Raw genomic sequence first — 23,275 nt, 5'->3', positions numbered from 1 at the left:
GACAGTAAGATCATTTATCATTGTACACAAACACTCACACCCACACATACACACCCATACCCACACACACCCACACACACACACCCATACCCACACACACCCACACATACACACCCATACACACCCACACATACACACCCATACCCACACATACCCACACACACCCACACATACACACCCATACCCACACACACCCACCCATACCCACACACACCCACACATACACACCCATACCCACACACACCCACACATACACACCCATACCCACACATACACACCCATACCCACACACACCCACACATACACACCCATACCCACCCACACCCATACATACACACCCATACCCTCACCCACTCATACACACACCCACACATACACACTCATACCCACACCCACACATACATACTCATACCCACATCCGCACATACACACTCATACCCACACCCACACATACATACTCATACCCACATCCGCACATACACACTCATACCCACACCCACACCCACACACTCATACCCACACCCACACACTCATACCCACACCCACACACTCATACCCACACCCACACACTCATACCCACACCCACACACTCATACCCACACCCACACACTCATACCCACACCCACACCCACACACTCATACCCACACCCACACACTCATACCCACACCCACACACTCATACCCACACCCACACACTCATACCCACACCCACACACTCATACCCACACCCACACACTCATACCCACACCCACAAGGTCTCACAGTCTCACGTCAGAATGAGATGTTCATCCATGTTTCTCAAACGTCAAATTTTGAAATTGTTCCAAATGTCAAATTGCAAAGTGTTAAGTTTAGGCATTAACTCTGAATTGTTAAGGTAAGGGTTCATGTTTGGGGTAGGCTTAAAACCAAATAACTTTCTATCATTGTATTTGAACCTCCAACCTGCCCACACACACACACACACGCACGCACGCACGCACGCACACACACACACACACACACACACACCGCAGTGTAGTTCTGTCATATAAGACCTGTTACTATGACACAACTTAACTCGACACACCCAGTCCGGTGTGACTGGCAGTCAGAGATAGAGACCTTGACATCCTCTTCAGAAACTTACCAACCTCAACCCAGATGCACAGAGTCAATCGTTCCTACTTCCAAATGAGAGATTTGGGCTCCTATTCATAATGCATCTCAGAGTAGGAGTACTGATCTAGGATCCGTTTTCCCTTTGACATCATAATGAACACGATTGTATGGACAGGTGGGACTTGAGCTTGCACAGTTGCACCAGGTGGTGATAGGGTTTAAGATGTATTCACATTCTACAAAATGTGGATGTTACTTACCATACGGGAGCTAGCTATGGCGAGAGATTATGTGAAATGTGCTGCCTTTAGTCAAATATTTTGTCAATGCAGAATGTTTTTATTTGTGTGTGTGTGTGTGGGGGGGGGGGGCAGTGTGCTGATGATTGAGTTACTTTCTTTCTCACTCCCTTCAGCCTGATCTTTTAACAGACTGTTAGAATGGTGTGTGATCATTAGATAACAGTTGGCCGAAACACTCTGCTTTAATAAGCAATAGGCTACAGAAAACTGTTACGGACATGGCAGCATTCTTAATGCGTTCTTAATTGGAACAGAAGACAGCTTTCCATATAGCAAAATATCCCTCTTAGAATTGAAGTGCCAGTAAAACAATATATAATACTGTAATTGCATAAGAATATAGTAGCCTACTGCAGAAACAAGGATCTATCAGAAGCAAGGCATCAAGTGAAGTGCTTAAAGTGATTATTCCGCAAAACCCCTTATGCCATTGTTATAAGGGCCTATTGTTATACGGTCAACGCTTGTTGTTTTTTGAATTTGCGACAGGTAGCGTAAGATTAGTATATCAAAATGAATGGTTCAACTTTGTTTGTGTATTATCTTCATTCCTTCCAATCCAGAACATCTCCCTCTGCTGTGCGCCAGCGGGAGGAGTGCGCACAGTGTCTTTCGCTCCTGCCCACTCTTCTCGTAGTCATCTGTCTGTGCCTGTGTGCGTCTTGGAGCTGGAATTTTGGGAGTGAAAATGCCACTGTTACTTTCACAGTTGGCGTCAAGTCGAATGAGAGTGACCCTCTGACATTCTACTGTGTCGGTCAGACAGCGCGCATCGGAAAAGGGCCGAACGGTTACCGAACGAACGCAGTCAAAAGGAATAGGAATTGGGGATTTTAGACGGGGTAGTAGTGAGTGTATGAGATATTATTGAATCTTTTAAGTTTATTATTCCACTTTTGATATACAATTATCAGTTATCGATTGATAGGCTAACTGTTGGGGCACTTTAGGCGTCTGGATTTTCGGAATCAACAATTGTTTTCTGCGTTTGGATTATTATTATTTTTATTTTCCTGGGAAATGGCAAGTTCTTATTCTGCGAGAGAAACACGACTTTCCGAGGAAAGAGGAAACAGCAGCTGAATAGGCTACTAAAGGATGCTGGCAACCTGAAGCTGTCAGACACATTTCTCCTACATTTCTGAGACATTTGTTGTTTTGCTTTGAGGACTATAAAACCGTGGAAATATCAAAGTTTATTTTTTATCTTTTTTTTATTTTTTTTTACAGATTTGTGTATTTTACAGTCCAATGATGTATTGTGGATTTATACTGTTATTTTCAACCCAACTCATTGTTGTGGCTTCATTGATTCAAAGCGGTAAGTGTAGACTGTTGAAATATCATATTTTCTAACATTGGCCGTATAAAAGCCTTAATTTGGACGATTTGAAATCACGACTCACCTGTTTTCGTCACGTCTACGGAGGTGCACCTAGGCTACAGTACATGGGTTTGCAAGACGCATCTGAAGCGTAAGCTCTCTCGTCTAAATCAGTTGAAAGGCAACCTTTCCAAAACGGTAGAGTTGCTTGGTTATGTATTTATCTAAAGGTATCGTTCCCTCAACAATAGGGAGAGGGAATACATGATTTTTGTTCCAAGGTGTTCCTTCTCATGTATTGTTTATGGTGTCGGTAAATGGGCACTTGTGAGAGCATGTCTTCATATGTGCTATGTTATTTACTATTCATGTAGTAAATAACATTAAAAAAAAGATAGAAAAATGACACAAAGTTGCTTATTTCTGACTCATATCTCATGCTTCACTAGTTTTGAAACAAGTACACTGGTAAAATGTGTGTTTTATTCTGTTAATAATTTCCACTGACGATTGGCAGAGCGTTATTACTCTTTTTTTCTGAATGATAAAATATATATTTTTTAAAGGGTCGCCTACAACATCATCTTGTTTTTTCCTGTTCATTCAAAAATCAGATGTCATTTCTCGCTCACGGAATTCGTTCTTAAATAATTATCTCTGTCTGTTTTAGTTGCAGATAAATGTGGAGATAACATTGAGATAACCAATGCAGATTATCTCACCTCGACTGGCTATCCGAACTCATACCCTCCATCACAGCAATGTATGTGGGTGATATCAGCCCCAGAACCGGGCCAGAAGATACTCATCAACTTTAACCCACATTTTGATCTGGAGGACCGAGAATGCAAGTACGTAAAGCGCTCTTTTTCTGGACGTAGTGTGTAACTCTGCCACCTATTGGTCAATATAAGAACTTTATATTCCAAGGACTCCTTCTGGGGCCGTAGGTATCAGAGTAAGAGTGCTGATCCCCCCCCCCCCCCCCCATGTTTTTTATTAATTTAGGTCTACATTGCAAAACTGATCATAAATAAACACTCCTACTGTGAGATGCTTGATGCGAACATAGAAGAGGACTAGACTGGAGCATCAACCATTACCTACTTAAGGGTGTTGTCATTTGAGAAGAAATATAATTGGATCGATGTGTTTTGGTTTTATTAGTTGATTTGCTCTGTAGTGCTGTCTACAATATTGTTGGGTCAAAGATCACTTATATTTTGCCTAGTCCCTGTCTTTAGCTGTGCTACCTAGTGCCGATCATTGATTATGATTTGGGTCACACATACAGTATCTGACAGACACACACACACAACAACACACATGCATTCGGCACCTTAGGATAAGTGTGCATTCTCACTAACGCCCATATGTTCACAATCTGCCATAAATAACCCCATTCGTATAATGATCCCTTTGTCTGTGTAAATCACAGGCTCACTGACTGTCTTGCACATGGGGTCCTTGACTACTATTAGATCACATTTCACCACCAAGGGACCTATAAAATGTGAGCACTCTTTAGGATTCTGGCAGATACTGGATAGTGTATAGCTTTCTATAAGGAGAGATGTTCTTGGGAACCATGTTGGGAATGCCTTCTGTTCCGTGCTACTGCATCCCTAGGTTTTTAGAGAGCAACCAAGTCTGTGTTTTTGAATCTGATGATAGATTTACTGTAATATTCATTCTGACATACACTACAATACGGTGCCTTCGGAAAGTATTCAGACCCCTTGACTTGTTCCACATTTTGTTGGGTTACAGCCTCATTCTAAAATTGATTGAATTGTTGTTTCCCCTCATCAACCTACACACAATACCCAATAATAACAAAGAAATAAAGTTATTTAGACATTTTTGCTAATTTATTAAAGAGAAAGAAATCTAATGTCACATTTACATAAGTATTCATACCCTTTACTCAGTACTTTGTTAAAGCACCTTTGGCAGCAATTACAGCCTCAAATCTTCTTGGGTATGATGCTACAAGCTTGGCACACCTGTATTTGGGGAGTTTCTCCCATTCTTCTCTGCAGATCCTCTCAAGCTCTATCAAGTTGGATGGAGAGCATTGCTGCACAGCTATTTTCAGGTCTCTCCAGAGATGTGCGATCCTTTTCAAGTCCGGGCTCTGGCTGGGCCACTCAATGACATTCAAAGAATTGTCCTGAAGCTAATCCTGCGCTGTCTTGGCTGTCTGCTTAGGGTTGTTGTCCTGTTGGAAGGTGAACCTTCAACCCAGTCTGAGGTCCTGAGCGCTCTTGAGCAGGTTTTCATCAAGGATCTCTGTACTTTGCTCCGTTCATCTTTGCCTCGATCCTGACTAGCGGAAAAACACCCTCACAGCATGATGCTGCCACAACCATGATTCACCGTAGGGATGGTGCCAGGTTTCCTCCAGATGTGACGCCTGGCATCCAGGCCATAGAGTTCAATTTTGGTTTCATTTCACCAGAGAATCTTGTTTTTCATGGTCTGAGAGTCTTTAGGTGAGTTTTGGCAAACTCCAAGCAGGCTGTCATGTGCATTTTACTGAGGAGTGGCTTCCATCTACCATAAGGGCCTGATTGGTAGAGTGCTGCAGAAATGGTTGTCTTTCTGGAAGGTTCTCCCATCTCCACAGAGGAACTCAGAGCTCTGTCAGAGTGACCATCGGGTTCTTGGTCACCTCCCTGACCAAGGCCCTTCTCCCCCTTTTTCTCAGTTTGGCCAGGCAGCCAGCTCTAGCAAGCAACTTCTTCCATTTTAGAATGATGGAGGCTGCTGTGTTCTTTGGGACCTTCAATGCTGCAAACATTTTTTTGGTACCCTTCCCCAGATCTGTGCCATGACACAATCCTGTCTCAGAGCTCTACGGACAATACCTTCGACCTCATGGCTTGGTTTTTGCTCTGACATGCACTGTCAACTGTGAGACCTTATATAGACAGGTGTGTGCGTTTCCAAAGCATGTCCAATCAATTGAAGTCACCACAGGTGCACTCCAATCAAGTTGTAGAAACATCTCAAGGATGATCAATGGAAACCGGATGAACCTGAGCTCAATTTCGCGTCTCATAGCAAAGGGTCTGATTACTTATTTAAATAAGATATTTCAGTTTTTATTTTTGCATAAATTTGCTCACATTTCTAAATACCTGTTTTCGCTTTGTCATTATGGGGTATTGTGTATAGATTGATGAGGATTTTGATTTAATTTAATCCATTTTAGAATAAGCCTGTAACGTAACAAAATGTGGAAAAAGTCGAGGGGTCTGAATACTTTCTGAAGGCTCTGTATATAGTGTATAGGATCTATAAGGAGAGATGTAGTTCTTTGGAACCATTGGAACACCGCCAGATTCTCCAGTAAATGAATCACTGTTGACATTGCGTCTCCGAGTTGTAACGCCAACCGAGCCGGTGTTTTTTACTTTGATGATAGGTTTACTGTAATATTTGTTGTGAGGATTTATTTTATAGCTCATAGTCACGGTTTGGTTAATGTGAATGTTGTTTTTGGCTATTAAACAAAAAAAATATCAAATGAGGGGCCGTGGCAAAACCACAGATTCCTACGAGAAAACGTACCCCTTTTCCTTTCATCAACAACATCTGCAAACCAAACTCCAAAACGTGATATTTCAGTGTCACCTATAAAACATATGACTGAAACGGTTAGGGTCGTTGTCCTACAGTGGTGGCACTGACCCCGGCACACATGTCGGCGTGGGTTCGAATCCGGCCCACTGTTGACTCCACCTCCTCCTACCTTTCCTGTCTTCTCTCTACTGTCTTATCTGTTCAGTAAAAAACATAGAAAATACAAAAGGAGTGTGACTGCCTCACTGCCTCACTCCTTAATATGTATATACAAAAGTATGCGGACACACCTTCAAATTAGTGTATTCGGCTATTTCAGACACACCCGTTGCTGACAGGTGTATAAAATCGAGCACACAGCCATGCAATCTCCACAGACAAACATTGGCAGTAGGTTGACCCATACTATGGACTTTCAACGTGGCACCATCGTAGGGTGCCACCTTTCCAACAAGTCCTGTTGTGTGCTGCTATTGTGAAGTGCAACACTCACTACCAAGTTCCAAACTGCCTCTGGAAGCAACATCAGCACAATAACTGTTCGTCGGGAGCTTCATGAAATGGGTTTCCATGGCCGAGCAGCTGCACACAAGCCTAAGATCACCATGCGCAATGCCAAGCATTGGCTGGAGTGGTGTAAAGCCTGCCAACATTGGACTCTGGAACAGGGGAAACGCATTCTCTGGAGTGATGAATCACCATCTGGCAGTCTCAAGGTCCATACAGAAATGGTTTGTCGAGATCGGTGTGGAAGAACTTGACTGGCATGGACAGAGCCCTGACCTAAACCCCATCAAACACCTTTGCGATGAATTGGAGCGCCGACTGCGAGCCAGGCATATAATCGCCAATATCAGTGCCCAACCTCACTAATGCTCTTGTGGCTGAATGGAAGCAAGTCCCGCAGCAATGTTCCAACATCTACTGGAAAGCCTTCCCAGAAGAGGGGAGGCTGTTATAGCAGCAAAGAGGGAACCAACTCCATATTAACGCCCATGACTTCGGAATGAAATGTGCGACGAGCAGATGTCCACATCATTTTGGTCATGTAGTATATATATATATGTACAGTACCAGTCAAAAGTTTAGACACACCTACTCATTCAAGGGTTTTTCTTTATTTTTACTATTTTCTACATTGTAGAATAAAAGTGAAGACATCAAAACTATGAAATAACACATATGGAATCATGTAGTTTCCCAAAAAGTGTTAAACAAATCAAAATACACTACCGTTCAAAACTTTGGGGTCACTTAGAAATGTCCTTGTTTTTGAAAGAAAAGCACATTTTTTGTCCATTAAAATAACATCAAATTGATCATAAATACAGTGTAGATATTGATAATGTTGTAAATGACTATTGTAGCTGGAAATGGCTGAAGAGGCGACTCCGGGATGCTGGCCTTCTAGGCAGAGTTGCAGAGACAAAGCCACATCTCAGACTGGCCAATAAAAATAAAATATTAAGATGGGCAAAAGAACACAGACACTGGAAAGAGGAACTCTGCCTAGAAGGCCAGCATCCCAGAGTCGCCTCTTCACTTTTGACGTTAAGACTGGTGTTTTGCAGGTACTATTTAATGAAGCTGCCAGTTGAGAACTTGTGAGGCATCTGTTTCTCAAACTAGATACTCTAATGTACTTGTCCTCTTGCTCAGTTAGGCACCGGGGCCTCCCACTCCTCTTTCTATTCTGGTTAGAGCCAGTTTGTGCTGCTCTGTGAAAGGAGTAGTACACAGCATTGTGCGAGATTTAAGAACGTTTTTTGTTTCTGGACAATTTGAGCCTGTAATCGAACCCACAAATGCTGATGCTCCAGATACTCAACTAGTCTAAAGAAGGCCAGTTGTATTGCTTCTTTATTCAGCAAATCAGTTTTCAGCTGTGCTAACATAATTGCAAAAGGGTTTTCTAATGATCAATTAGCCTTTTAAAATGATAAACTTGGATTAGCTAACACAATGTGCCATTGGAACACAGGCGTGATGGTTGCTGATAATGGGCCTCTGTACGCCTATGTAGATGTAACATTAAAAAATCAGCCGTTTCCAGCTACAATAGTCATTTACAACATTAACAATGTCTGCACTTTATTTCTAATCAATTTGATATTATTTTAATGGATGAAAAATTTGATTTTCTTTCAAAAACAAGGACATTTCTAAGTGACTCCAAACTTTTGAACGGTTGTGTTAATTTTATATTTGAGATTCTTCAAAGTAGCCACCATTTGCCTTCATGACAGCATTGCACACTCTTGGCATTCTCTCGACCAGCTTCATGAGTTAGTCACCTTGAATGCATTTCAATTTAACAGGTGTGCCTTGTTAAAAGTTAATTTGTGGAATTTCTTTCCTTCTTAATGCGTTTGAGCCAATCAGTTGTGTTGTGACAAGGTAGGGGTGGGTATAAAGTAGATAGCCCTATTTGGTAAAAGACCAAGTCCATATTATGGCAAGAACAACTCAAATAAGCAAAGAGAAACGACAGTCCATCGTTACTTTAAGACATGACGGTCAGTCAATCTGGACATTTCAAGAACTTTGAAAGTTTCTTTAAGTGCAGTTTCAAAAGTCATCAAGTGCTATGATGAAACTGGCTCTCACGAGGACCGCCACAGGAATGGAAGACCCAGAGTTACCTCTGCTGCAGAGGATAAGTTCATTGGATTTACCAGCCTCAGAAATTGCAGCTCAAAAAAATGCTTCACAGAGTTCAAGTAACAGACACATCTCAACAAATCAAATCAAATTTTATTTGTCACATGCAAATAAATACAACAGGTGTAGACTTTACAGTTAAATGCTTACTTACAAGCCCTAACCGGCAATGCAGTTTATCCACATATGTGGTTCCCACCGTGAAGCATGGAGTAGGAGGTGTGATGGTGCTTTGCTGGTAACACTGTCTGTGTTTTATTTAGAATTCAAGGCACGCTTAACCAGCATGGCTACCACAGCATTCTGCAGCAATACCCAATCCCATCTGGTTTGCGCTTAGAGGGACTATCATTTGTTTTTCAACAGGACAATGACGCAACACACCTCCAGACTCTGTAAGGGATATTTGACCAAGAAAGAGAGTGTTGGAGTGCTGCATCAAATGATTTCATCTGGTTGGTTTGGGATAAGTTGGACCGCAGAGTGAAGGAAAAGCATCCAACAAGTGCTCAGCATATGTGGGAACTCCTTCAAGACTGTTGGATAAGCATTCCAGGTGAAGCTGGTTGAAAGAATGCCAAGAGCGTGCAAATCTGTCAAGAAGGCAAAGAGTGGCTACTTTGAAGAATCTAAAATATATTTTGATTGGTTTAATTAACACTTTTTTGGTTACTACATGATTCCATATGTGTTATTTCATAGTTGTCATGTCTTCACTATTATTCTACAATGTAGAAAATAGTGAAAAAAAGAAAAACCCTTGAATGAGTAGGTGTTCTAAAACATTTCACCGGTAATGTACATAACTAAGGGGTCATCCATTGGAATGTACTGGAAAGCAGGCGGATGTCGTTCTACTTGCATGGCAGCCACAGTTTGACTTTCTTATGGCTCATCCTAATAGACATGTATTGTCTGAACTGAATTCCTCCCTTATCAGATAGAATGTCCGGGGAAGCTGCAGTGCATGACTGCATCCCAAATGTCACCTTATTCCCTATTACACTACTTTTGACACCTCTGGTCAAAAGTATTACACAATATAGGGAATAGGGTGCCATTTGGGATGCAGACCACTAGGTGTCTGCCATCGCTCCCCTATATTTGAATTAAATTACAGAGCCAAATAGAACATACATGTCCCTGTGCCATGGAACATGTCTGTAACTATCCAACCAAAGAATTTTAAACGTGATGGTTCTTTTTGCCTTCAAGCATTAGTCCAAAACATTCGTTTTTTTTCTTCGAACGAGAGGTCTATAATTATGTTTTCAGTGTGGTGCCCGAACAACAACCTCTCCCTCAACATCAGAAAGACCAAGGAGCTGATCGTGGACTACAGGAAATGGAGGGCCGAGCACGCCCCATTCACATCGAAGAGGCTGTAGTGGAGGGGGTTGAGAGCTTCAAGTTCCTCTGTGTCCACATCACTAAGGACCTATCATGGTCCAAATACACCAACACAGTCGTGAAGAGGGTACGACAAAACCTCTTCCCCCTTTAGGAGGCTGAAAAGATTTGGCATGGGCCCTCATATCCTCAAAACGTTATACAGCTGCACCATTGAGAGCGTCTTGACTGGCTGCGTCACCGCTTGGTAAGGCAACTGCTTGGCACCTGACCATAAGGCGCTACAGATTGTAGTGCATATGGGCCAGTGTATCACTGGCGCCGAGCTCAATGGCATGTCATCCAGGACCTCTATACCAGGTGGTGTCAGAGGGAGGTCATACAAATTGTTCAAAGACTCCAGACACCCAAGTCATAGACTGTTCTCTTTGCTACCGCACGGCAAGCAGTACCAGAGTGCCAAGTCTGGGAACAAAAGGCTCCTTTACAGCTTCTACCCCCCAAGCCATAAGACTGCTGAACAGTTCATCAAATCTCTACCCTGTCTATTTGCATCGACCCCCTTTTTATTTTCACTGACCCTCTTGAACTGGCTCTCTTCACACTCACTGAACTCTACTCACAGACTCACACATACTACACCGACAGTCTAACACACACACACACACACACACACACACACACACACACACACACACACACACACACACGCACACGCACACACACGCACACGCACACACGCACACGCGCACACACACACACACACACACACAATCACGCTCTTTCACGCTCTTTACATGCGCTGCTACTACTCTGTTAGTTATCTATCCTGATTGTCAAAATCAAATACAATTTCATTGGTCACAAATACACATGGTTAGCAGATTTTAATGCGAGTGTAGCGAAATGTTTGTGCTTCTAGTTCCGACCATGCAGTAGTATCTATGTTTAGTCACATTTACCCCTATGTACATGCACATTTTACCTCAATTAGCTCAACTATCTCGTACCCCTGCACATTGACTCGGTACCTGTAGTGAGGTGTGTACTGGCGGCAGAGAAGTCAGGTGCAGGAGAGTGAAAACATATTTACAACGGTTTAATATCCATAAACCACCGTCAACAGAACAATACAATAAATGGGTCAAACAAAACCCTGTAAATAACAGCATACCGTTGTACTACAAGAAACAATTACGGACAAGGACATGGGGGGGAACCGAGGGTTAATTACACAACATGGAATTGATGGAATTGGAACCAGGTGTGATGGAAGACAAGACAAAACCAATGGAAAATGAAAAGTGGTTCAACGATGGCTGGAAGGTCGGTGACTTCGACCGCCGAACGCCGCCCGAACAAGGAGAGGGACCAACTTCGGCAAAAGTCGTGACAGTACCGGTATTCCTTGTGTATAGTCTCGTTATTGTTATTTTATTGTGTTAGAGAGAGAGAGAGAGAGAGAGAGAGAGAGAGACAGAGAGAGAGACAGAAAGACAGAGAGAGAGGGACAGAGAGAGAGACAGAGAGAGACAGAAAGACAGAGAGAGAGACAGAAAGACAGAGAGAGAGAGAGACAGAGAGAGAGACAGAGAGAGAGACAGAGAGAGAGAGGGACAGAGAGAGAGACAGAGAGAGACAGAAAGACAGAGAGAGAGAGAGACAGAGAGAGAGACAGAGAGAGACAGAAAGACAGAGAGAGAGAGAGACAGAGAGAGAGACAGAGAGAGCGCTAAATGGAAAGGTTAGAAAGGAGGTTTGCTGGAGAAATGCAGTTTTGAACTCTTCCCTTGAAATCACAGTTGGAACTGACACAATAACATTCATGGAGTGGTCAGATATCAAAATAACATCAATAAGGCTTTTGTGGAGATGCTCTGTGCCTTGAGTCGATATGCCAGCATGACTGTGGCCAATGTGGAGAAGCATCAAAGACAGAGTGTGTCCCGGTCAAAATGTTGCACTACATATGGAATAGGGTGCTATTTGGGATGTAATCCTAAATCTAACCAAAGACAGACTTATCTCACACTGACACTAAAATAGCATGACCGTTTTTTAAATTTGTTTGAACAGTTTCCTCGAGCGTGAGACCATGACACAGAGAGAGAGGGAGAGAGAGAGAGCGATAGAGCGAAAGGTTAGGAAGGAGGTCTGAATCATACTCATAATCACAGACAGCACTTTGAATCGTTCTGAATCATACTCATAATCACAGACAGCACTTTGATTCATTCTGAATCATACTCATAATCCCAGACAGCACTTTGAATCATTCTGAATCATACTCATAATCACAGACAGTACTTTGAATCGTTATGAATCATACCCATAATGATTCAAAGGAGAAATGCCACATCAGCATGGCCTACTGTTCAATCAGCCGTTTACATTTAGGTTTTACCTAGCGTGTCAACCTCCAGACACACCAATGTGTTTAGCTTCAATGTGTTCGTTTCAATGGAAGCAGAATGGCTCTTTCCAACTGCTTTCCTCAGCAGTGGAGGCAAAATCAGGAAAGGCCAGGTGTATTATTGGATCCAACATGGGTTGTTTGTGGTTTTGCTTCTAAGGAACTAAATTGGGTCATGAACTTCTACAACAATCTGTTTGTTTGTTCTTGGTTCCATGGGCATGTTCCTTTTATTTCACCACTTTGAAGTTGACAGGAATCTTAACAGATAAATGAACTGACAGACTGATTATATTAGAGCCTTGGAAGGTCAGTCTGCCCTCCCATCTTGCACGTAAATACCGTTGGTGGCTCCAAATTTACTCACAAGAGTATATCCTGTGTCATTTCGTGACATTGGCCTAGGATACAAGTTTTAAAAACAACCATAACAGATCTCGTAAATCAAAGAGACAGTTTCCTGTACGCACATATCCTAATTTAAGATCTTTGGCGCTTGAGATTAGAATTTTCACCCAAATCTCCCAATTACATCTATGGAAGATTAATGCGAACATCAGAGTTACGACTGATGTGCTTGTCTGAAGTTACTCTCTCGTGAACTTCAAGTCGTGTATCTGAATCAAATCTTAATGCCAGGATGTAGGGTGATTACAGGACTAAAGGCTGCATGAGGCACACTTCATTTTCCCTTGTTGTCTGTAGTTGACGTAACCTTTGTGGTATGACAAATATAAAACAAAACCACAACTGCAGACCTGCAGACTCCCAACCAGCAGTGGTGCTGCTGTTGACCTTGCCAAAGACATTGTCTGAGTACCAAATGGCACCACTATGTAGGGACTATGTAAGGACTATGTAGGGACTATGTAAGGACTATGTAGGGACTATGTAGGGACTATGTAAGGACTATGTAGGGACTATGTAAGGACTATGTAAGGACTATGTAGGGACTATGTAAAGACTATGTAAGGACTATGTAAGGACTATGTAGGGACTATGTAGGGACTATGTAAGGACTATGTAGGACTATGTAAGGACTATGTAAGGACTATGTAGGGACTATGTAGGGACTATGTAAGGACTATGTAGGGACTATGTAAGGACTATGTAGAGACTATGTAGAGACTATGTAAGGACTATGTAGGGACTATGTAAAGACTATGTAGAGACTATGTAGGGACTATGTAAGGACTATGTAGGGACTATGTAGGGACTATATAAGGACTATGTAGGGACTATGTAGGGACTATGTAAGGACTATGTAGGGACTATGTAGGGACTATGTAAGGACTATGTAAGGACTATGTAGAGACTATGTAGGGACTATGTAAGGACTATGTAGGGACTATGTAAGGACTATGTAAGGACTATGTAGAGACTATGTAGGGACTATGTAAGGACTATGTAGGGACTATGTAAGGACTATGTAGGGACTATGTAGGGACTATGTAAGGACTATGTAGGGACTATGTAGAGACTATGTAGGGACTATGTAAGGACTATGTAAGGACTATGTAGGGACTATGTAGGGACTATGTAAGGACTATGTAAGGACTATGTAGGGACTATGTAGGGACTATGTAAGGACTATGTAAGGACTATGTAGAGACTATGTAGGGACTATGTAAGGACTATGTAGGGACTATGTAAGGACTATGTAAGGACTATGTAGAGACTATGTAGGGACGAGGGTCTCCTGCTATGGAGAAATGGATACAACTCTAATTGAATGATCCCCTCGGTGTGGTCAATTCATTTCCACTGCGCCACTATGGCTCTGTGGTCATTGTGGTCATCCAGATGAAAGACTTGGAGTTAGTTAGATGGCTGGTGGTGGCTGTTATAGAGCCACAGGCCAGTTAGCGTGATGACCGGTTGCACTATGACCTCTTGGACAGACCTCTGGATTTCTTATTTTCTGCCCTGAGGCTCTTGCGTCTCTGCCTTTCCTTAACTTTCCTTTCATCTCCTTTCCTCTCCTCTCCTCTCCTATCCTTCCCATCCCTCTCCTTTCCTCTCCTTTCCTCTCCTCTTCTTTCCTCTCCTTTCCGTTCCTCTCCTTTCCTTTCCATTCCTTCCCTTCCCTTTCCTCTCCTTTCCTCTTCTTTCCTTTCCTTTCCTTTCCTCTCCTCTCCTCTCCTCTCCTCTCCTCTCGTCTCCTCTCCTCTCCTCTCCTTTCCTTTCCTTTCCTTTCCTCTCCTCTACTTTCCTTTCCTTTCATTTCCTCTCCTTTCCATTCCACTCCTTTCCTCTCCTTTCCTTTATATTCCTTCCCTCTCCTTTCCTTTCCTTTCCCTTCCTCCCCTTTCCTTTCCTCTCCTCTCCTTTAATTTCCTCTCCTTTCCTCTTCTTTCTTTTCCTTTCCTGTCCTCCTCTCTTTTTTCTTCTGACTTCTCACTCTACTGTATATGCTCACTGAACTCTGTACACTCATCGGTTTCTCATTTTTCTTCTCTACACACATTCTCTCTATCTCTCTCCCTCTCGCTCTCTCATTGTAGCTGAAGGTATAGAGTTGAAGTCGGATATTTACATGCACTTAGGTTGGAGTCATTAAAACTCATTTTTCAACCACTCCACAAATGTATTGTTAACAAACTATAGTTTTGGCAAGTCAGTTAGGACATCTACTTTGTGCTTGACACAAATCATTATTCCAATTGTTTACAGACAGATTATTTCACTTATAATTCACTGCATCACAATTCCAGTGGGTCAGAAGTTTAAATACACTAAGTTGACTGTGCCTTTAAACAGCTTGGAAAATTCCAGAAAATGATGTCATGGCTTTAGGAGCTTCTATTAGGCTAATTGACATAATTTGAGTCAATTGGAGGTGTACCTGTGGATGTATTTCAAGGCCTACCTTCAAACTCAGTGTCTCTTTGCTTGACATCATGGGAAAATCAAAAGAAATCAGCCAAGACCTCAGCCAAGTTGTAGACCTCCACAAGTCTGGTTCATCCTTGGGAGCATTTTCCAAACACCTGAAGGTACCACATTCATCTGTACAAACAATAGTACGCAAGTATAAACACCATGGGACCATGCAGCCGTCATACCGCTCAGGAAGGAGACGCATTCTGTCTCCTAGAGATGAACGTACTTTGCTGCGAAAAGTGCAAATCAATCCCAGAACAACAGCAAAGGATCTTGTGAAGATGCTGGAGGAAACAGGTACAAAGTATCTATATCCACAGTAAAACGAGTCCTATATCGACATAACCTGAAAGGCCGCTCAGCAAGGAAGAAGCCACTGCTCCAAAAACCGCCATAAATAAGCCAGACTACGGTTTGCAAATGCACATGGAGACAAAGATTGTACTTTTTGAAGAAATGTATGACCATCCTTATGTTTGGAGGAAAAAGGGGGAGGCTTGCTAGCCAAAGAACACCATCCCAACCGTGAAGCACGGGGGTGGCAGCATCATGCTGTGGGGGTGCTTTGCACTTCACAAAATAGATGGCATCATGAGGGTGAAAAATTATGTGGATATATTGAAGCAACATCTCAAGACATCAGTTAAAGCTTGGTCGCAAATGGGTCTTCCAAATGGACAATGACCCCAAGCATACTTCTAAAGTTGTGGCAAAATGGCTTAAGGACAACAAAGTCAAGGTATTGGAGTGGCCATCACAAAGCTCTGATCTCAATCCTATAGAATATTTGTGGGCAGAACTGAAAAAAGCGTGTGCGAGCAAGGAGGCCGACAAACCTGACTCAGTTACACCAGCTCTGTCAGGAGGAATTGGCCAAAATTCACCCATCTTATTGTGGGAAGCTTGTGGAAGGCTACCCGAAATGTTTGACCCAAGTTAAACAATTTAAAGGCCATGCTAATTGAGTGTATGTAAACATCTGACCCACTGGGAATGTGTTGAAAGAAAGAAAACCTGAAATAAATTACTCTCTCTACTATTATTCTGACATTTCACATTCTTAAAATGAAGTGGTGATCCTAACTGACCTAAGACAGGGATTTTTTACTCGCACACGCTTTTTCAGGATTAAATGTCAGGAATTGTGAAAAACTAAGTTTAAACGTTTTTGGCTAAGGTGTATGTAAACTCCCGACTTCAACTGTATGTTTAACTCTGTACAACCCATGTCCTTCCTCTATTAGGGCAAAGTGCACTCCAATAATTTTTTACCCCCTGCACAGTGGCACTGCCAGCCTGTTAACATCTTGGGACAATGATCTTTGCAGTTATTTGTGAACACTATTTGTGAACTTCACGACTGGGTTTCACTGAATAGCCACATAATTTGGAGTCACTTACATAAACATGACAGGAGGGAGTGAGTCCCAAATGGCACCCTATTCACTATATAGAAGCCCAATGGGCCCTGGTCAAAAGTAGTGCACTAAACAGGAAATAGGGTGCCATTTCAGATGCAAAAATAATGAACCATCCTGTGTATAAGTAAAGACTTCCTCCAGAGGACTTCTGTTTAAAGCAGAAAACATTTGCTTGATATATAAATAGGTATTAACTGTTCTATAATTCTGATTTTGAGCAATTGTGTTCCTTGTTATTTCTCAAGACTGTTGTCATGATTGTTTGGATGGGTTTTCCAAAGCAAATGTAGTCACTCACATTGGCTTAAACCAGACGAAACACTGGTCTGTGTCCCAAATGGCACCTTATTCCCTTTGTAGTGCATTACATTTGTGGGCTCTGGTTAAAAGAAGTGCACTATATAGGGTGCCATTTGAGACGGAACACTGTGTGTGTTCTGTTTACCCACACACAGACAATGGATGTAAAATGTGCTCTTCAGTCATCTTCAGTCTAAAGTGCATTTTAGTAATCAGAGCATCAGAGGTCCTTTGCCTCCCTACTGATCAGCGGGCTGCAGTGCTGCGCAGCCAAATGAAAACACATGTCAGATTAAGGCCTAACGAGCAGATTAACGAGGAGAGAGTTTAGACAAAACTCAGATTCAGAGCAGTGCTGCACTGCGATCTCACAGCTGCTTTCCCTCCCTGGATTTACAGAACAGAAAGCACCCACTTCCAGATGTCTTCAGGACTTAGTAAACGCCTCGAGTCACAAGAACTGCGTACCAGACCTGGGTTGAAGTACTCTTTGAAATAATTTCAAATACTTAATCTGTGCTTGATTGACCTTGCCTGGTTTAAATAGACCAATAGAATAGTAGCACACCAAGCTCATCTGTCACTCCAGGCAGGCTAGATCAAACATTCAAAATATTTGAAACATTTCAAATAGTATTTGAACCCAGGACCTGCTGTCTACAGCATGTTTGTACAAAGCCTGTCCCCCTTGACAGTGAAAGTTCACTGTGAATAGTCATATTGTCCTATTAATATGTCGACTTTTGAGATACCATGGTAACATGATGTGTATTCGTGTCTGTGCTAACAACTGTTTGGATCATGTGATTCTCATGTGATTCTAGCTTTAGGCGATTTCAGAGTGGACAAAAGGTCCATAGGAATGCAAGGAGACGTCTTGCTGCATAGGTCAGGATCTCTAAGGGGTCAAAGGTGAGTCAGACGGTTGCCCAGTTAGTGTCCTCAGTTAAAGGAAGGATGGTCTATATCACTTCAGCATGGCAGAGGCTGCGTCTCAAATGGCACTCTATTCCCTATACAGTGCACTACATTTGACCAGGGCCCATATAGGGAATAGTGTGACAGATAGGAAGACAGATAGGAAGTTATGGTTAGCCGCCCACCAACAGCAGGGACCCTGGCGGAGAATAACTCTCTATCACGAGTGGCATGGAGGAATGCAGTCTAAAGGCACGCCTGTATCAGGCGTCACTACTATGCCTTGTATCTGCTCCTCACGCAACACAAGGCCCTCAGGCTGACCCTCAAGTCTGTCTGAACTCATAAAGCAGCATTGTTTATTAGGCGGGACCGGAGAGGACCAATGATATGCACTGAGTGTACAAAACATTAAGAACACCTTCCTAATACCTTTCCAAGCCAACCCGTCATATTATAGCCGCTAACTGCTACACACAGCTTACATCGTTAATGTCACCATATTAGGTAACCTTGTCACCATCATAGCTAGTCAACATAGCTACTAGAAGTAAACCCACTACAATCATGCAGCACAGTGTACAGTCAGCAAGCAGTTTAGCAGTTACACCGTCGGGCCCCGGTCGCAATAAATTAATATAACCAAAAGCTTACCTTGACTTAGAACAGTTCCAGTGGATAGCCATAGCCAGCTAGCTAACATAGCACCCCTCTCTATTTCAGATCGGTGTTGGAGTAGGATAAACTAGCTAGGTGCATTCGCTAGCTAAGTGAAAGTGTTTTAAAAAAAATGTTTTTTACAAAATATGAAATCTCTCTCTCACTCTTGCTTTTCCTTAATTTGTTAAGAAATACATTTGTTCAAAACTGTTCAACTATTGTCTTTCTCTCTCTTTGAGTCAACTACTCACCCCATTCCGTGCACTACAGTGCTAGCTAGCTGGAGCTTATGCTTTCAGTACTGGATTGATTCTCTGATCCTTTGATTAGGCAGACAACATGCCAGTTCATGCTGCAAGAACTCTGATAGGTTGGAGGACATTCTCCAGAAGTTGTCATAATGAGTGTGTAAGTCTATGGAAGGGGTGAGAAACATGAGCCTCCTAGGTTTTGTAGTGAAGTCAATGTATCCAGAGGAGGACGGAAACCAGCTGTCCTCCGGCTACACCATGGTGCAGAGTTACTGTCGACTTTCATTGTTTTAATCAATTATTTGATGATGTGAATATATTTAGTATAGTTTTATCTTTAAAAGATAACGTTTTTAATGTTTCTCTATTTTTATTTTTATGAAATTCACTGAGGAGGATGGTCCTCCCCTTACACCTGAGGAGCCTCCACTGACTCCAACATTTCCCACGGTTGTGTCAAGTTGGCTGGATGTCCTTTGTGTGCTGGACCATTCTTGATACACACAACAAACTGTTGAGTGTGACAAACCCAACAGTGTTGCAGTTCTTGACACAAAACAGTGTGCCTGGCACCTACTACCATACCCTGTTCAAACGCACTTAAATATTTTGTATTGCCCATTCACCTTCTGAATGGTACACATACACAATCCATGTCTCAATTGTCTCAAGGCTTAAAATACTTATTTAACATGTCTCCTCCCCTTCATCTAGACTGATTGATGTGGATTTAACAAGTGACATCAATAAGGGATCATAGCTTTCACCTGGATTCACCTGGTCAGTCTATGTCATGGAAAGAGCAGGTGTTCATAATGTGCATAATATACAGCGAACACTGTTTTGAAGCCACTGTGTCTCCATGTTGGTTCTCCCTCTCCATTGTGAAAAAGATTTTGGAAGCTATGGATATGCATTTATTAATGTCTACATTTGTTTTTACCACGTTTATTCCACTAGACACCTTAATGCATACGTAAAAAAATATATAATGTGAGCTAAACATTTAAAAAAAATCTTAAATACATGACATTTTGTCCTTGAAACATTGAATTGAAATAATCTATGGTTCTATTCATTCCTATGGAGGACTGCTCCTACTGAGGTGACAAGTGGCTTCGAAGCGCATCTCATTGGCCAATACATAGCCTTAGCAATCTAGTGTTTATATACATCATTGGAGAGGACAGCATACGTCTTGAATACTTGACTCATTCTCCACACGACTGTGGAGGAGTTGGAGATTGGAGTTGGAGATTAGATGTGTGTCCCAAATGGCACCCTATTCCCTGTATAGTGCACTACTTCTGACCAGAGCCCTATGGACCGTGGTGCACTAGAATCGTAAATAGGGTGCTGTTTGGGATGGAGATCAGATCCCCTGTCCCCCCGGCCACTCAACGGCTTGTAATTAGGAAGGACTAGAGGGCTATCTATCACCACTGACTACACCTGTATCAAAACAGAACAGGCAGTGGACTGGAGTACAGCTGTAAGAGTTAAATAAGAGTTACTGCTGTGTCCTCTGCCTGCCCATGTGGATAGAAGAGAGTGGACAAGGTCTGGTCACTCTTGTGAATCAACTCAAAGGTGTTTGTGTTTTTCAGGTGTGCTGTGTAGAAATGGATTATTGACATCTTTCTAATGACCGCCAGGACAAACATTAATGTATTGATAAGTACGTTGTTGTGCTATAATATGGATGAAAAATAGCCTTGATCACCAATCATCATGAGGACTCCAGTCACCATGTCTGTGTTTCCATCTCGGGGTCAGTCAGACACTACAAGGCTGAAACAGAGGTGTTTGTGGCCAGCCGGCTGGAATCACACAGCCCAGTAAGCCCCATTAGGGAACACTGCTTTTCTTTCAGAGAGAAGGTGACAGTGTTTGTCTGCCTGCCTGTCTATCTGTCCGGAATGCGTCCCAAATGGCACCTATTCCCTGCATGGCTACTGGTCAAAAGTAGTGCGCTATATAGGGAATAGGGTGCTATTTGGGATGCAGCCTTTGTCTGTCAAGCTGAGCGGAGAGGAGGCCATTACCAGGGGAGGTTGAGAGGAGGTTGAGGTGGTGAGTTTGAGTTAATTAACATCATATGTTTTGGGGGAGTGGGTTCCGTCTCCTCTCCTATGTCCTCCCCTCAGGCTCAGGCAAAAAGGGGTGATAAACTTTTCTTGGTGACAAATACTAAAACCATGTCAAAACGCGGCCAGACTGACAGTGTTTATTGCTTTCGCTTAACTCACTTAAATGTGTAGAAGGGTAGACGGTGTGTCATCTGACAAAGGGCTCTTTTCCCGTTAACTCTCAAAGGTATATACGTTTAATTTTCAGTATTTAGACTTGGGTACACACTTTAAATGTTTGTTTAACCTAAACGGTACACTGACTGAGGCATTTGGTATAGTGACACATTTAAGTGGTTGGCCCCCTAGGTTCAATTTGACTGTATTTGTTCAAGGCCTGAACAGACAGGTGTTTTGTAACGTTGTGCTCATTAACAGTGGCATACGCTGTTCCTAGACACCTTAGCTAGACCTGTAAAATGGCGCTCTGTTGTTGAAGACCCAGGTAATTATGGTACGTTGTTTGTCGACACCCAGCAGGTGAGGATCACCTGCGTGTGGCCGAAATTTGCAATGTCCTGTCTGGTCCTTAAGGGAATCTGTCTATTATCCTCTGCCTATGTACATTGTGTAGCTTATGATCACCTATAAAAACACGTCGTCGTTAATGCACCAGCCAAGAGATCCTCATACAATACCATCAATCAAACTCCAAACATAAAACATACATGAATTATGACGACAATCTTTGCACCTGACTAGTTTATTGGTCACAGACAGTCATAGCTTAGGGCATAAAATGTGTTTCCAATGTTTAAATGAACACTGCATTATAAAATCTATTCATTCTGTTCACGGCAGGCTTTATTTGACCTGTGGGAAGCGTTTTAAGTGGCCTCTTGTAAAGCACTAGTGCCTAGCACTTCAGTGATGTTGTGTATGTATGCCATTTTTATTCATTTGCATCATGCCCCACTCAGATGGACTTGTAAAAGCAGCACCATGGGGAGATAGAATGCAGATGGCTATACAGGCCTGACCTGGGGCTTTCATTGCTCACTGAGACAGCCCTATTAACCAACCAAAAATCTATCCTCACACCCTTGTTAAATAGACTACTTTCCCCCTTATTGTCCAGTAGAATCGCTGGTTAGGTTATTCATGCCCTCTTAGGAGAATGGTCTGGTAAGTGCTTTACTATGGTTCACTACAAATACACACACACACACACACACACACACACACACACACACACACACTACAATAGCAAGTCCATCTGGGGCTTAAAACAGTAGTAACCTTCTTGTCCTAAAGTAAGGACTTCCTTAACAACTGAATGTGATATTCTAACACAATAATTGTCCTCCTATATCATATATCTTATTACCATTTGGACTATGCTAGTTGTGTTACCCTCCCCACGGCTATATTCTCTCCATCATCTATCATCTGGAAGGCATCATGGGAACGTTTACAAGCCCGGCCAGCTTTTCTTTACTTGCACACACACACACACACACACACACACACACACACACACACACACACACACACACACACACACAAAATACACGCTGGGAATAAATCAGTGTGCCTGCAAGGCTAGCAGCCTCCCTCCATCCTCTCCTCTCCTCTCGCTAGAGAAGTCAAGTCATTAGTGATTCCACTGGCAAAGCCACGCTCAGGGTTAATTCAGCCTGCGGTGTCAAACAGGCTGGAAACTGGAAACTGTCGATGGACGGACACACTCTGTCTGAGTCTCAGCTGGGTCCTGCTCCAGGGCAGATGGAAAATGTCTCATCAGACACAGTCAGACATACCGTTAGCCAGACACAGCTGTAACACCATTGCCAGAGACAGAGACACACTTCCAGGACAAACTCACTCACTCCTAGTCACTCCCCCGGCCCTAAAATTAGATGCAACCCTACAGATGGTGTGTCTTAGAACAGAATGCAACACTGTGCCTCCCTGCTGGTGCAGACAGACACCAACCCCTCCCTCCCTTTCTCTCTTTCTCTCTTTTGTCTTTCT

The 23,275-nt window shown here is 42.7% G+C and overlaps 1 protein-coding gene across 1 annotated transcript in view; it reads left to right on the top strand.

Moving 5' to 3' along the window:
• The first annotated feature begins 2,021 nt into the window (after positions 1–2,021).
• Positions 2,022–23,275, top strand: part of LOC115114833 (neuropilin-1a-like) — a 49,116-nt gene continuing 27,862 nt past the window's right edge. The window contains exons 1-2 of the mRNA XM_065013374.1: positions 2,022–2,724; positions 3,398–3,578. Of these exons, the coding sequence (XP_064869446.1) occupies positions 2,655–2,724; positions 3,398–3,578 (251 nt within the window). The 5' untranslated portion in view covers positions 2,022–2,654. The remainder of the gene's footprint in view (positions 2,725–3,397; positions 3,579–23,275) is intronic.

The sequence above is a fragment of the Oncorhynchus nerka genome, linkage group LG9b (genome assembly GCF_034236695.1).
Source record: "Oncorhynchus nerka isolate Pitt River linkage group LG9b, Oner_Uvic_2.0, whole genome shotgun sequence".
Lineage (NCBI taxonomy): Eukaryota > Metazoa > Chordata > Actinopteri > Salmoniformes > Salmonidae > Oncorhynchus > Oncorhynchus nerka.
The sequence above is the reverse complement of the archived record's forward strand: the minus strand, read 5'-3'. Positions and strand labels throughout refer to the sequence as shown.